General features: G+C 38.1%; 1 protein-coding gene across 1 annotated transcript; it reads right to left on the reverse strand.

Moving 5' to 3' along the window:
• Nucleotides 1-276: 276 nt before the first annotated feature.
• BTLA (B and T lymphocyte associated) lies at nt 277-12854 on the reverse strand (the record flags this gene model as incomplete). Its single annotated transcript, XM_010074165.1, has 5 exons — nt 12785-12854; nt 3168-3476; nt 2041-2076; nt 1235-1372; nt 277-323 (listed from the first exon to the last, which is right to left on the reverse strand). Coding segments are annotated over exons 1-5 (600 nt in total), but the record flags the coding sequence as incomplete, so codon positions are not given.
• Nucleotides 12855-15410: the final 2556 nt, after the last annotated feature.

The raw sequence follows: 15410 nt of genomic DNA on the forward strand, positions 1-15410 counted from the left end.
TAACATTCTGTGATTCTGATTCTGTGATTACAAAATAATATTTTAACATGAATTTAGATGCCTAAAGTATCTTTGTGGATAAGACTCTTAGTTCCTTCCCTCAGCTCAGCCTTGGTGATATCTCACACCAGGCAAGCCATGCTGTCCAGGCACCAAGAGGGTCACTAAATCTATCTCTGATCCTATGCCACGTTTTGTACTACACAAAGATTTGTTCTCGGTACACGGTTATGCAGTACGTGGACAGGTTTTGATGATGGAAAAATTTAAGCATACCAGTATCTCTTGTCTCTGTTGAGTTAACGGAGTTCTCTTTTGCTTTTCTGGAAAACAAACAAACAAAACCATGTTTCAATAAATCAGCATTGAGAAGGTGCCTTTCTGCTTATGGAGAGAGTATTAATTACTATGGGAGTCCTTGCCTTTTTGAGTGAACCACAAAGAATAAAAATCTGTTTCCAAACTGGATTTGGGAATAGCTATTCTGACAAAAGCTAATCAACACAAAATTATATATTTTTAGAATGAGTTTCTGCATTCCACAGAGCTCCTCTGAATAGGGGCAGAAAAATTCCTTGTGTACTTGTGGCCAGTTTTCTCTGTGTTCAGTGAACTGAATAGAAAGAAAAATGCATGGAACTTTCTACAACCATCCTATGAGCAAACATGTTAAATTTTATTGGAAGATGAAATAATTTCATTTTCCTAAAATAACAAAAAAAATCCATGGGATTATAATAGGTAAATGAGAGATCACTTAAATCAGGATATGGTGGACTCCAAGCTCCATTCCTGATTTAGGACATGGCAGCTGTGTAAAAGTTCCTGTAAAGCAGAGGAGATTAATACTGTAATTATTTGATAATTTAGAGGGAAAACTAGGAATACAAAATGTATCTGGATAGAGCTCGACTGTATTTGTATGACTAGAGCTCCTAACTTGATTATTTTCGAAACAGGAGAGAAATTTCCAACTATTATGAAGTCTGAGATTTTTATTTGTTCTTCTTTTACTTCCAACCCTCTGTCTCTGGAAGGTAACAATACATGGAGCAAATTAAATTCTTAGAGATCCAGTAACTTAACTGGTACACTCAATAAAGACATCTCAGCAACCTACTGGGGTAATTATTAGGGGATTTTCATAGAGCTTTGAATGCAACTTCTGCGAAGCTATGAAAAGGGGTGGAACCAAATGCATACTAGGCAAAGGTTGGATGGTAAAACTACTTACCATGGTACCTCCTTAGACACCAAAACATGCATGCAACAATGAAGGGACAACATACACCCACAGCAGCTGAAGCATAAATAATGTGTAATATCTTGTAGGTTCCAGATTCTTGGGACTCTTCTGAGATGCTAGTGGTATCTAAAAATGCATTAGGATGTATTAGCATAGAAAAATACTTGACTGGCAGGGGTTTTTTCCTTTTTTTTAGTATGAGGTCTTTCTGATCTAACTGGCTTCTTGATGTACTTAAACATTCTGTAACTTGATAGAGCATGTCACGAGATAATCTTATATCCATGGGCATCCTACAAAGTATGAAGTTACTAGAAGGAAAAGTGCACAGGAAAGTGTAATTTACGAATTATGCATAGCAGAAGGCTGGCAGAGGCAAAGAAAGGGTCAGTATTAGAGCACTGGTCTGAACATTGAACATATTTTTTAATTGTAATTGTGAATGATAACTGTGAGTAAAAGCCATACTTCAAGCTACGTTAAAGTAATGCTGTAACACAATTCCCAACACTTTGTAAGTATAAGCCATATATCACTGGGATATTAGAGCATGTCAGAAATGCAGAGGATACCACCAGGAGGTAATTTGACTAGTTTTGTCCTTTTTATGCTGAATGCTAGACAGTCCTAGCCTTGAAAACTGTGACCCTGTATTTTGTTCAAGTGGGAAGAAGGCAACTGTCGTTTAGCGATGAGTTTAAATTTGTCTTGACTGCACAGAACACTCTAAACAAATTCACAGAAATACAGATTAGTTCCTTTCTCTTAAAGAGGAAATAAGAATCAGAACTTACTTTCTGGTGAAATTGTGATAATGTTTGCAGATCTTTCTGAAAGAGAAAGAAAAGACAGAGAACTGAAACAGCAACCTGACATTTTGCACTGCAGTTGTTTTCTCTGCACCACATGCATACTGAAGCCTTCACAAGGCTCCCCTTCAGTCTGCTGATGGAAGAACGAACAAAATGCAACAAGCAAAGGGCAGGATGTTTTGGGGGAGGAGGAATGACGTGTTGGTGTCTCATTGCCAACAGAGTAATTCTATCTTTCAGACCTCTTGGGCATTCAGACAAATAGATCGGCAGAACGTATTTCAAAGGAAAATTGCATCATGATCTGGGCATGTACTGTGCCTGCTAGCACATTACAGCCATAAATTTTGACATTGCTGCATCTGTTGCAGCATTTCATGTGGCAATAAACAAGTTTACAAAGTTCCTTAACTTAACAGGAGAGTAACTGGCAACAGACCACCCTTACAACCCAGGTGCCTGGGGTCAGTAGGACACTACGGCCACATGGATCCCTTTCTAGCTGCAGAGCAATGTTGAGGAGGGCAGACATGGTTCGTCATAACCTAGACTTGGCATCCCAGCTGCCCAAGTTAATGTGAAGGCCTCAATTGCCCTTGAGATCATTTAAAGCTGTTGAAATCTTTGCTGCTCTTGAAATTCTTGGAGTACAAAATTATACTTTCCCTCTATTTGTTGCAAGAGAGATCATTCACAACAAGACACTTGAATTGCTTTGTCCTCTTTAATGTTGTGTGGCCTCATTGGCTACTACACAACCATTTGCATCCTGTCTAGTCCAGGCGATGTGTAACCAGGCTGTCATCCCACAATCTTTTTTTCTTCCAGTTGGCATTTTTTTATTATCAAATAGTCCACTAGTGGTTGTTTGATGTTGATAGCTTTGCTTTTCTCTTCCAGATCCTCCTGTTATTTCTGTATTTTGTTCTTTCCTTTTGTTTCTATCCTACCAAGAGGCAGGATAGAAGCATGAAGAAGGTGGTAAGTACCAGCACAACTGTGCTACCAGTCAAACATGTTGGGAGAAGCCATTGTTCAGCATTCATTAGCTTTTCTGAATGTAGCACCCTTTTGTGTAAAAGGGCTCTTTCATAATATAGGGGCCTCACCTTCAACAATAACCTTTATTCCATGGCTCTCACTGGACAGGTTGCCTGCTATTGCTCGACAGCGATAAAATCCACTATCATTCTGATGAACTGAGAAAATCTCCAGAGTAAACACATTGGACTTCCATTCTGCTTTGCCCTCCTTCAGCAACACACAGGTATCAACCTCTATCTTGCACCACTGCATGACTGGCTTTTTCTTGCAGTAACGAACTGGACAGACTATAACCAAAGACTTGCCAACATTAATTTTGTACTGGGAGTGTCTTTCAACTTGAATTTCCACTGGACAATCGGTGTCATCAAATCCTGGAAGACAAGAAGAACATTTAAAAAATCGTGGTTGTGCAGGCCTGCTGTACACTCCCCGTAACACTAATCACAGTTTCTTTTCTCTCTCATTATTCAAGACTTCCCTTGTGTTCTTGCAGAAGAGCCGATCTTTACATGGGACAGTGATAGCTTCAGGAGGATTGTTAAAATGCACTTTCTCCCTCTAATATGAATTTTTCCCCTTTTTTCTACATCTCAGTCAAGTTAGAAATTCAATAGTTTAGAAAGAAAATACAAAAAGTATACATAGCAAGTTTTCCTGTGTTGTCCTTCTCACAGACCTTTTCTGTTACTCTTAAATTTACTTCAGATTATTATTTACTTCACAGTTCTTGTTAACTTGCAGAAGTAAAGGCTTTTCTTCTGGTAGATTTTTTATAACTGTAACATTGAAAATAATTATATTTAATGCAAATATACCTTATCTCTATTTTTAAATTTTTGTTATGTTTTGTTAAACTTGGTGTTCACGCTACAGTATGTCATCTTAACTCTGGGTCTTGGTATTGAATGTCCTGACCTTTTATTAGAGATTCATGTTTATTGTGGTGCTTTATTTGTCTGGCTAAGTCAAAGTAACAAAAGCTATGTGATACCCATCTGCTCCCTATTTCCCTACCCTGTCTTACAGTACAGTGCTTGTGCACTGAAGAGAGTGATTAGTCGCAAGTCCAGAGAAATAAATCTTAAATATACTTGTATCTTCTGGTTGATAGAGGGGAGTAGAAAAAAATGGCAAATTATGTTGAAGGCAAGTTTTGTAGGGAGGAGAAATGTGTAGGGGAGGAAAGAGCGGTGGGGGGAGCAGAGGGGTCTGTCTGTCAGAAGCCAGTGCTGTTTCAAGGGATGGAGCCTCTGGCCCCCCAGGCAGTCAGTGTGCATTAACTGTGACACCGAACACCTCACCTCCACCGTTATCCAGGATTTCCTATGCATATGATATAGCAATCCTTGTTAATACCTGGAGAGTCTATTCAAGAGCTTGGGATGGTCAGATTAACAAGTTTTCATTTATGGCCTCTCGTTTGCAAGACTGTTCTCTACAAATCTCAGACTACTCCACACCTTAAATAAATTGCAAAGCACTCGGTAATACTGAGTTTCGAGCGTGAGTGTGGTCATAGCTTTCATTATAGCAGAGCTAGTAGCACTTTACTGCTGTTGATTTTTCAGTTACTCTCTTTAAGGTGACTTTGGGAACATGTGTGTAACAATGAGGTGGCACTCATCTGCCTCTAAACCTAAATCTTTAACATTGTTCTCATTTTGCCCTATCAAGTGTGCCTGATCTTGCTTGATAATGAGGAAGAGGCTATTCACTATGAGGCTGTTATTTGCAGCCACTGCAAAAAATTGTGGTGTCTGTTATATCTCTGCCATGTACAACAGAGAAACTCATCTGCTCACAGAGCTTGACATCCTGGGAATTTTCTGCTTTGAGGGGTCCAGATCTGAAATCATCCTTGTATACCAACTTTCCTTGGGTCAGGATGGCTTTAAATGAGGGCTGAAGTGGGGTGAGCAGAGTGGCAAAAGGACAAAGGTAAGCAACTGGGACAAGGACTTTAAAATTGGTCCTTGAGGAAAGGGGTAAGTGGGCAAAATTCAGATAATTTGGATAGAGATGAGAAAATTAACAAGGAGGACAATAGCTCTGGGTACAAACAATGTCTTTTTACTAATGAAAAAAGTCTGGATAAAAAGCAAGGGGAACTAGTAGCCTTAATTCATTCAGTATCCCTAAGAAGAGAAGGAAGGAGAGAAGCAGAATAAAAGCGGTTGGATTTGGCAAAGAAAGCTTTAGTATGTTTAGAGACCTGGGAGATGAGACAAGAGCTCATCAGATGTAAATACAAAGGAAAAGAACATAAACAGATCTTCTGGTCCATGCAACAAATGATGACAGTACAAGTACTAAGCATCTACACTACAGCTGCGTGGTAAAAGACTGTTTTGGCTAAATCACAAGCAAGTTTTTCACTGAGACAAGAAGGAAGCCTCCAGAAGCATAAAGAAGGTCAGGTTTTTAAGTAGGGGCATAAAAGGACTAACATTGGAAAAGTCATGGCAGAGAATGAGATGCACTTAGGAAAATGCATCAAGTGCAAGTATATTGATTGTAAACCTAAGAAAATATTAGTTCACTAGTTAGTGTAGAGAGAAAGCTATCAATAGATTACCAGCAGTAAATTAGATTTCCCAGATAAATTAGAGAAATTTTTGTATAAAGGCAGGCTCTGATCAAGAAGATATACAGGGTACGTGTGATAACCTTTTTCTTCTGCTAAGGACTGGTAAGTTTACCTAGGTCTTGCCCAGTCTTTTGCACTGCTCTTCAAGAAAGAAGTGGGGTAATGCCTGGAGTCTCTCCAAGTTGGAAAGAAGCCAGGAAATACCATGAACATAATAAAAAGGCCATAAAGGAAATCTTTAAAATCTTGGGGTTGTTTCAGTTAAATAAGAGCAATGTATATTAAATATACATAATCTGTATTTTTTTTATTGCAATGTATATGATGGGTCAAATACATTGCAAGAGCAATAGCTCTAACATGTAGAAACTGTCCATGTTCACAAGGCAGCATTTAGATGTTAGGACAGCATGCCCTGTCCAGTCATCTAGTCCCTTTTCTGCTCCCCTGAATAGGATCATTCTGAAAGACCTATTTTAGTTATGAAGGAGGATCACTTATCTTTCACTTAGATTAAAAGTGAAGCATGATTTGGTTTCAGACAAGTAGGTCATATCTACTTTGGTCATACAGCCGTAGCAGCACATGGTTATCAATAGTCTGAAAATGGAAATGAAAAGCTCAAATTAGAAAGCAGAGGTTTCAATTGTTTGAGCAACGATTGCCATGGGAGATAATGTTTCAGGAAGCATCTGTAAAGCTCGTGTTGTGCCCTGATAGCAGCCTTCTATCTGATATAATCCTATGTAACAGGTGTTTCCAGAAGGATGTGCAGGTCTCTGCAGAACAGGTCCTTCATCTTATTATTTTATCAATTTATTTATTTGTTTATTATTTATTTTCAACATTTTCTTTTTGCAAAAAAAAAAATAATAATTCCAACAACAACAAAACAAACCACAAAATTTTTCTAGAAGGTCAAAAAAAGTCCAATTTCTCCCTAGGTTTTAAAACAGATTTCAGTGACACTCTCTCATTCAGCATCAATATTAACTAGGGAGAGGGGCAGAAATTGTTGTACCTCTTTCATTCTTATCTTTTCCCAGTGCAGGAGTGACATGTTTTCCTTGATTTTGAATCGTCTTGTGCTTTTACCACAAAGTATACATCACTGCCCACTGTCGCTTTTGGAAGAATCACCTGATGAGCACTGAGGAAATTTTGTACATCCAACAGCATTCACTTGGGACAGGGTTACTAATCCTCACAAATTCAGATGAACATTAGTTGTGTAGGTAGTTGGAAAGGAAAATGTCTTATCAATGTTACATATTGCTCTAAAGAAATTATTTTCCTGCACTAGTCAGTGTAACCTAGAGTAACACTCAGCAGCAGAACCTCCCAGAGAGCGGGAACAGGGGTGATACTGGGCACATTGAAAGTTTTGAATTGCCCTCCAGCCACATCCTGAGTGAGAATATAGAAATTTCCTGAGCAGAAACTTTACTGAGGTCTGGATATACTTCTAGAGTAGTTTTTGTGCAGCCCTTGCTCTGTAGGTGAAAGGTATAAGCAGTTCAAGCTACCAGTTTGCAGCGATACCACAGCAAAAACTTCCCTGTGTACAACTTCCTGTCCTGCACTACTAACAATTCAGTCATAAGGAGCTATTCCGCTGCTAACAAAGGATTTACTTGGTTACAATTTTTTAAAAAAAACAAAACAAAACAAAAAACCAGTTCCACTGGTACTGATCTTATTTGCATTACTTTTGCTCATATAGTATACCTTTAATATGAGAGTTCAAATAAAATGTGCTAGTACATCTCTCAGTCAGATGAGCTTGAATAGTGTTTCTCCTTTTTTCCCAAGTGCCTATGCCAACATGCGCCACAGTTTTGCTCCTTCACCTTCTAGTGGCAATCATTCACTTCTGGTGGTGATCATTCGTTTACTAGTATAATTCCAATATAATCAGGTCTGGTTAAATTATGCTTCTAGAGCAGAAAATCCCTACCATTGAGTGGGCCTGACTCCAACAGCCTTGTTTTCTTCAAAAGGTTACCTACAGAATATAGAATCATAGAATCACAGAATGGTTTGGGTTGGAAGGGACCTTAAAGATCACCAAGTTCCAACCCCCCTGCCACGGGCAGGGACACCCTCCACTAGACCAGGTTGCTCAAAGCCTCATCCAGCCTGGCCTTGAACACCTCCAGCGATGAGGCATCCACAGCTTCTCTGGGCAACCTGTTCCAGTGACCCACCACCCTCAGAGGAAAAAATTTCTTCCTAATATCTGATCTGAATCTGCCCTCTTTCATGCCTCTGGGCTTTGGGAACCACACATGGGAAAACGTATCCTGCACTTGCTACCCAGCCCAATAGTGCCACTACCTGCCCATGATTACTGAGGAGTAGAGCCCTCCTGTCCCACTGACCCTCAGAGATCCTTTCAGATAGACGTTTGCATGACACCAGGCTACACACATCTGTTTGCTCTTAGCCTTCACCTCTGTCTCCTGATGAAGGTCAAAGTGTTTGGCAGCTTGCTGTCAATTAACCCTAGTGTAGAAATTCTCTTCCTTTTCCCTTAAAATAAGTAGGAGTTGAGGCTACTGGGTTTCTCTTGGTCTTCCATTTCCTCTAGTTTATAGTGCTTTTCTTCCCTTCTTTCTTTTTCTTTCTTTCTATCTTTCTTTCTGTGTAGCTATAGACTTGGTAGAATAAATTCAGCTTACTGAAAATTAATTTAATTTTCTTAGTTTTCATCTGTGGATCCCTTGAAAGAAGCCTGTGGTTGCTCGGTAAACACCACTATTTTGTTCAGTCATTTTTTTTTTTCTTCTGTCAGTCAAACAGAGCAATTTTTTGAACTTTTTAACCAGGAGCTATACAAACTACTGCTTGCCTTTCAGTGTGCGTAAGCATTTGTAGACTGTTTTCAGAGCCTGGAAAAGGGCCTTCCTTTCAGAGGCCTAAAGCAATTGGACTTTAGGTTGCCTTTAATTACTTTTAACTGTTATGAGACAATGCTTGGAGCATGCAAAATAATCACAACTGCTTTTGTATGTTTCTGTGACTTGTTAATGACAGATAGCTGAATTACACGGGCTTTAGATTTTCAAATTTTTGCTAGGAAGAAACCTAGTCTTTGGTAAATGTTATTAGTCATCAATTTGGGGTCCTTATAGAACAATATCATCACCCAAGATGAGTGAATAAGAGTCAAACATTTTTCTCGGGCTTTGGGAAATTCCTAGTTTGTACTATTTTGAACTTCAGTAACTAAAAATCTGGGCTAGAGAAAGCCTTTTTCCTGTAATCCATCCTTTTTTTCCCGATAGTAATTAAGTGTGAGAATTCATTATGAATGTGCCCTGAAATCTCTAATTAACCTTTCCTCTCTCACAAATCATACCTCACTTGGCAAGAAACTTTAAGTGGATAAAAAGCAGTGGCGAAAATCCTTTTAAAAACAAAATATTTGGGACCTATTCTATACATGCAAGCACTTTCTGAGACAAATTTAATTACTCTTCCTTTAACACTGTTACAAGCTGCGACCTGAAACCGGTTATGAGATCTTATACCAAGTCTTAAGTTTTCAGTGTCATACATATGGGTGGTCACGCTGCATATCTGAATGTGCAGTTTTTCAAGAGGGTAAAAGCATTTGCAGCACATGGGAGCTTTATATATCAGCTTCAGACTTATGCTCCTTGGTAAGATTCAGTTTGACTAAAAGCACGTTTTCTTTTAGATCACTTGAATGTGTTCCTGATGAGGCTGTGGCGAGCCAGGATCTGTTGCACCAAGAATTAATTTGCACAGGTAAGGAAAATCTTCTGTGTGGTGTACTGCTAGGATAAGGGTTTCAAATTAAAGCAGGCATTCCATAACTTGTACAATTCTGAAATACCCATGACAATACTTTCCTTTATAAAAAACAAATTTTTTTTCTCATTCTTGTGTTCTAGAAGACATAGTCATGACGTGAGTCATTAAGCAAACAAGAGAGGTTTAATGGAGATGGTTTTCCATGTGCCTAACTCAATCCATTAGCAAAAAAATAATAGCTAAAAATTGAGTCTTCTAATCTTTGAATTACAAATGGCGTCATTCATATTCGGTCATCTAAGAACTCAGAACAACTCCAGTAAACTAGGGCTTATTAATAGAAATTTCTGAAGCATTTGTTTTCAAAAGGGTTTATCTTTACTTTGGTTTTCCCTCTCTCTCCCCTTAAAAAAGAAAGGAACAAGGGATGGGATAGAATACAAGTCATATGTATCATTACCTGAGGCAGATAATGACTGAGGTGTAAAATGTCAATTATTCCTGAAAAACAAATGTCTACAGTTAGGTTTGAATCCTACGTTTGGGTCTGTCTGTGAACACAGCGAAGCACTAGTGATGTTTTTAACTCTGGTCCAAGGTTCTGGGAAGTTTCTGATTAGGGCCATAGCACAAAACCTACAGCAGAAAGTGGATTGATTTGTCAGGGTTTCACATTCAATATTGAGATCAATATTTTAACAACATAAAAAGGAAATGGGCTGTGAGGAAAACTAACGGAAAAGCATGTTTCCCTCTTCAATTTAGCTAAGGTGCAGTTAGTAAGGAGAACTTCAGAAGATGTATTAAGTGATACCTGGGTAGAACTTTTTCAGACTTCTCCCAACTTCAGAGAAGGCTTTTCCAGGAATGATGTAAAATTTTATTTTAGGAATTTTAGGTATTTATATCACAATTTGGATTTTTTGAAGAATGTAATTTTGCTAATGGAAATTTAATTTTGGTCCTTTTCACTTAATTTTTCCTATGTCACCTGTCACCTTGAAAATACAGTAATGTACTTTTCCTGTTTACTTGGTGTACAATGAAGGACTTTCTGGGTTTTTTGTTCTTCTGGGTTTGTTTTTTTTTTGGTTTGTTTGGGGTGTTTTTTTTGTTTTGTTTTGTTTTGGTTTTTTTTCTGGCAATGGTGTTATTTGCAAAGCTGCCCTGCTTGCTGAGGTAGCTGACTGAGAATTGCACCATTTTTTAACTATTCCTTGACAAAAGCTGCATAACGGCAGAAAACATGCTTTTATATTTTGATGACTGAAACCTGAAGGTGGAACATTTCTATTTAGCTGAATGCGAGCATGTGCAGGCTATCCAACAAGAACGTCTAACAGCAAGGTGCTATTTGAGCTGAGAACCATGCCCACCGTTAGTGGGCATGTGTGCACATGCTTAGCTACCATCTGGGGCTTCTCGGAGCGAGGGGAGGTTTGCTGGGTTTATTTTCATTGGGATGAAGTGCTTCATTCACTTTGTGTGTGCTGTCCAGACAGCAGCAACCACTCTGTGAGACTGGATGGGAACAATCTGTTCTTTGGTGTTACAAAGGTGATAGGGTCTAACTGGACTAAAGTTACTGGGGTAAGGGGGGAGAAGGTCCTTTTGCTTGTGACTTATCAGAAACAAGCTTACTTTTCCTTCCTGAATTTAGAGAAGATTTGCAGGGTATTGACTTTGTATATGAAATCTGAGTGGTTAACTTTATTTTTCTTAGGAGTAAGGGAAACTTTGGATAGATTTGCAGCATACAAAGCTTAAATAAGTTGGCTTCAATTTTCAGTTTACTTCTGACCGAAATAGGTTTTCCAAGCTTGTTTTGTTTTTACGGCTAAAATATAAATACATTTAAAAAAATAAACATCATGGTTCTGTAGACACTAACTTGCAAAACTTTTCTCTCCATAATGCTCCTGCAAACATGATTCTGATATTTGTAGTAGCATAGGCATATAGAAGGAAATAGTATTGTACTCAGAGGACCCTAAGTAGTTTTGAAGTAGATCAGAGAATAAAACCTAGCAAAATAAATTCTGTGTAAACAAGATTCATGTGACAAACAGCATAACAGAAATTACATTCTGCTTTAAAAACAGTATCTAAGAACCTGGCAGATGAGTACGGAGAGTTCGTCCATGTATTGGTGAACTATACTGGACATCGCAGAGAGGTGATTTTGTGAGAGTCTAATAACACAGCATACTTAATGAACTGAACAAAAACAGTGGTTATTTCTTACAAGAAAAGAAGATACCTCTATTTAGGGTATGAAGGAGGTTGTCAGCTTTAGATACATTCCCTTCGGGAGCATGCTAGTATCTTAATTTGAAAATAAAATGTAAAGCAGTTCAGTAGCCTCCTCGAGCTCAGATTGCACCCTGATTAAGAAACAGCTGCATCTAACTGACACGGTAGTTTGTGTGTCTTAAGCTAAATAGTTGGGTTTCCCTTCCCAGGCAGATGCTCTGAATGCTTGTTTAACCTCTCCTATTAGTATTAACGATGTGTTTTATTCATAAAAACAAGCAGTGTTGAAAGATGCTATAGATTTGCAGAGTTAGTCATGCATGTCAACTAAGCTTCACATAGTCAATTCAATTTGTTTGTATAATTTTAGCAGTACCTTATAGCAAATGTTATTTTGATCAATTAATTTATCGGTTGATATATCTCAAAGCTGAGTGCATCCATTGCAGCAGCTATTATCCTTTCTGTATGACTATCTTCCTTTCAATATTAACACTTATGTCTCCTGTTTGATACCAGCAGGGAAGAACTTGAAAAAAAAAGTCATTAAGCAAAGTAAAGTAAAAAATAATATTAGGAGTATACTGGGCACAGCATAGTTCTGATGTCAGTCCAAACTAGAATATCTCTCTTTAAAAACCATGGAAATTCAAAGTTGAAAGTGGGATGGAAATTAGATGGGGTTAAGTTAAATGATTGAAGGTACGCTTATCTGGTAAGGGTAATTCAACTGCAAACTGGCTCTATTTCAGAGCTAGTAGAATTCACAGAATTCAAGCAGAGGCTTGAATGCTGCCAAGCCACTTGAAGGCAGAGCCTTTGGCCATAAAGGAAGATTTATTTGGTCCCCAAGTGCTAGCGTTCTGGTCTAGAGAGGTACCGAATATTTCTCAATTATGGTTGTTATGGGCCTCTTCAATCAAATTAGGATTCTCTGATATGCTAATAAAATATGACACAGATTATCTCCAAGGTACACTAAGCACTGCTTTGGTTTCTGTTCTCCCCCTGCAATGTTTATTAACTACAGACATGTTAAATTATAAGACCACATCTTACCATAACTTTGATAGTTGCTCTGAGCCAGCATTGCTAGAAGAGTGTGCAGTAATACTCTTTTTATCAACATGACGGGAGGAGCCTTGATTCTCTGGGCATGGTAGAGAGAAGAAGTTCCCGTGGGTTTAAGAAGCGCAGTTCAAATGGGCCTCTTGCATCCTGTTTGGTTTACCTGGGGTGTATGTCTGAGCTGATTCCTTTTTCTAGTTGTTCTGCCAAGACAATGCAAAAAGGGGTGGGGAAGCAATGTATCTGCAAAAATCTGATAGGTTATGCAGTTCTCTTTTTTTTGTGTGTGATTGAAACACGAACTGCTTGTTCATTTCACATAATCTCAGAACTCCTCTGTGATTCAAAGCAAAACATCTTTCACCCTTCTCTGTCTCCCCTTACAGTGTAACAAACATAACTGCAGACTTTTTTTTTTTTTTGAAAGATGCTCCTGCAGTTGAGGTTTTGATTTTATAAGTAGCAGTACAGCAGAGCGAAGGGATGCACAACAGTATTATAAACTTGTTCAGCCGTTGTGTGTTACTCTAATTCAACATTAACAAATTAAGAAGCTGAACAAATTCACTTTTCACAAGCTGGTAGATGTTAGAAACACATGTCTGAACAGTCTTAATTTGCACTAGATTGATTTATAATAATCTGCACTATGAGAGGTGATTGCTGCTGCTATTTAGTTTTTGCATCCCCATAACATAAGGCCAAGTAATTTGGATTAGGATTTTGTGGGTTCTTCTTCAGCATGTCCTTGACACCTTTTCCCCTAGGTATTTCTAAAACACTGAACCATTTAGCTGAAACTTTTAAAAAAATTCTGCCAATGCAGAGCTCCTTCATAAAGTTAGAAACAAACTAAGGTTGAACAGAAACTTTGCATGCAGCAATTATCACTTCTGCTTATAATGCAAACACAACAACCATAAATAGAAACCAGGGAAGAAATTCATGCAGCTATGAAATCCTATGTTAAAATGGAGATGTTCAGACTTTACATTAGAAAATATTTCTTTACCAAAAGGACAGTCAAACACTGGAACAGGCTTCCTAGAGAAGTGGTTGATGCCTCAAGCTTCTCAGTGTATTAGAGGCATATAGACAATGCCCTTAATTAACACACTAACTTGTGGTTGGGCAGTTGGACTAGATGATCGCTGTAGATGCCTTACAGCTGAACAATTCTATTCTAAATATTTTATGCTTTCTAGACAAAATGTATGCATATTATGCTCTAACAAAAATCTAATGTATCAGGATTTTTTTCAAAGTAATATTTTGGAGAAAATTATTGAACTGCTTTCCAAAATTTTATGGTTAGAAGTGTCTGGCTAAGTACATGATGATCAGGAGAATCATACTGACATTTGTGAGAAACTGAAATAGCCTTACAAATATTACAATCCAACCTCAATGGAAAATATGTGAAACACACAGCATGCTTCCACTTCAGACAAAATAGTAGTACTGCAGATTGCATTTTTGTATAGTGAAGACATCTAGTGGCTGAATCCACAGCTAGCTTAGAGAGTGAAATTGGTCATTCAGGGATGCATTTCCTGGCAGGGTAATTTCTGCTTGTGTTGAGTTACCCAAAGTTTATGCTAGGAATGTAGTGTTAGTAGTTGGTAATTAATGTCTGTGTTCTTATTAGAAGAACTGTTTTGGGCTGAGTCCTTTGCTACTGACTGAAGCTTTCTAACAAGACAAAGTCCTGTCCGTTCTCTACAGTATTTTGAGACTGGCTTTCTAGGCGGGTAATTCAGTGTTTGTAACTTTGTGGAAGTATTCTGAATTGTAAAATGGGTACTGTCTTACATTAGCCTTCCCGGAGAGGTGAGGTGGGTCAGAGGTGCAGGAAGGAGCACATATTCGCCGTACCACATGCTCTTAGGGGCTTGTGAGGATTCTTGACTTTGAATTTTCAATAGTAAGTATCTTGGATACTCATCTATGTTTTTTGGAGTCCTTTTCTTAAAGAGGCTTTAGCAAATGTGACTTCTACTGTCACTGCTGGCACTTTATTTCCTTCAGTGCCTTTCTGCTTAAGAGTAGAGTTGTGGAGGTTTTTTGGTGGGGTTTTTGGTTTTTTTCTTTTTTGAGAATCTGCTAGAAGATGGCAAAAAATATGAATTTTTTGTGGTTTTTTGTTAGGGCTTTATGACCTCCTTGAGACATCCCTGGGAGCTTTTTTAATTTTTGTGATATTATTAGGTTATAAAAGACATACATTAGATCTCCAAATGCTAACTTATCTTCTATTTTTTTTTTGAGAAAATCAGTCCCTGGATTTGAAACACTGAAGTGTTCTAATTTTCCTTTAAAAGCATGTTTCAACAGATAGCACATACTAAGTAAACATAAAAGAACTATTTGCCAAAGAAAGAAATCAGAGTCCTAATCTAAAACCGCATAACTAGGAGAGGGAGGTGCATATGTATTTAATTAAAGATGAGATATTATTTGAAGATGGCAGAAAAAGATGTCACTAGATGGCACTGATTTCCACTGTCTGCATTAACTCAGTAACTTTGCTATATGCAAATCGGACCTTAGCTGAATCCTAACAGATGCCAAGTATTTGGTAAAGATCTAAGAATTCAGTGCAGTCCAACAATGATTA

Source organism: Pterocles gutturalis, unplaced genomic scaffold (genome assembly GCF_000699245.1).
Source record: "Pterocles gutturalis isolate BGI_N339 unplaced genomic scaffold, ASM69924v1 scaffold8952, whole genome shotgun sequence".
In the NCBI taxonomy this organism is placed as follows: Eukaryota; Metazoa; Chordata; class Aves; order Pterocliformes; family Pteroclidae; genus Pterocles; species Pterocles gutturalis.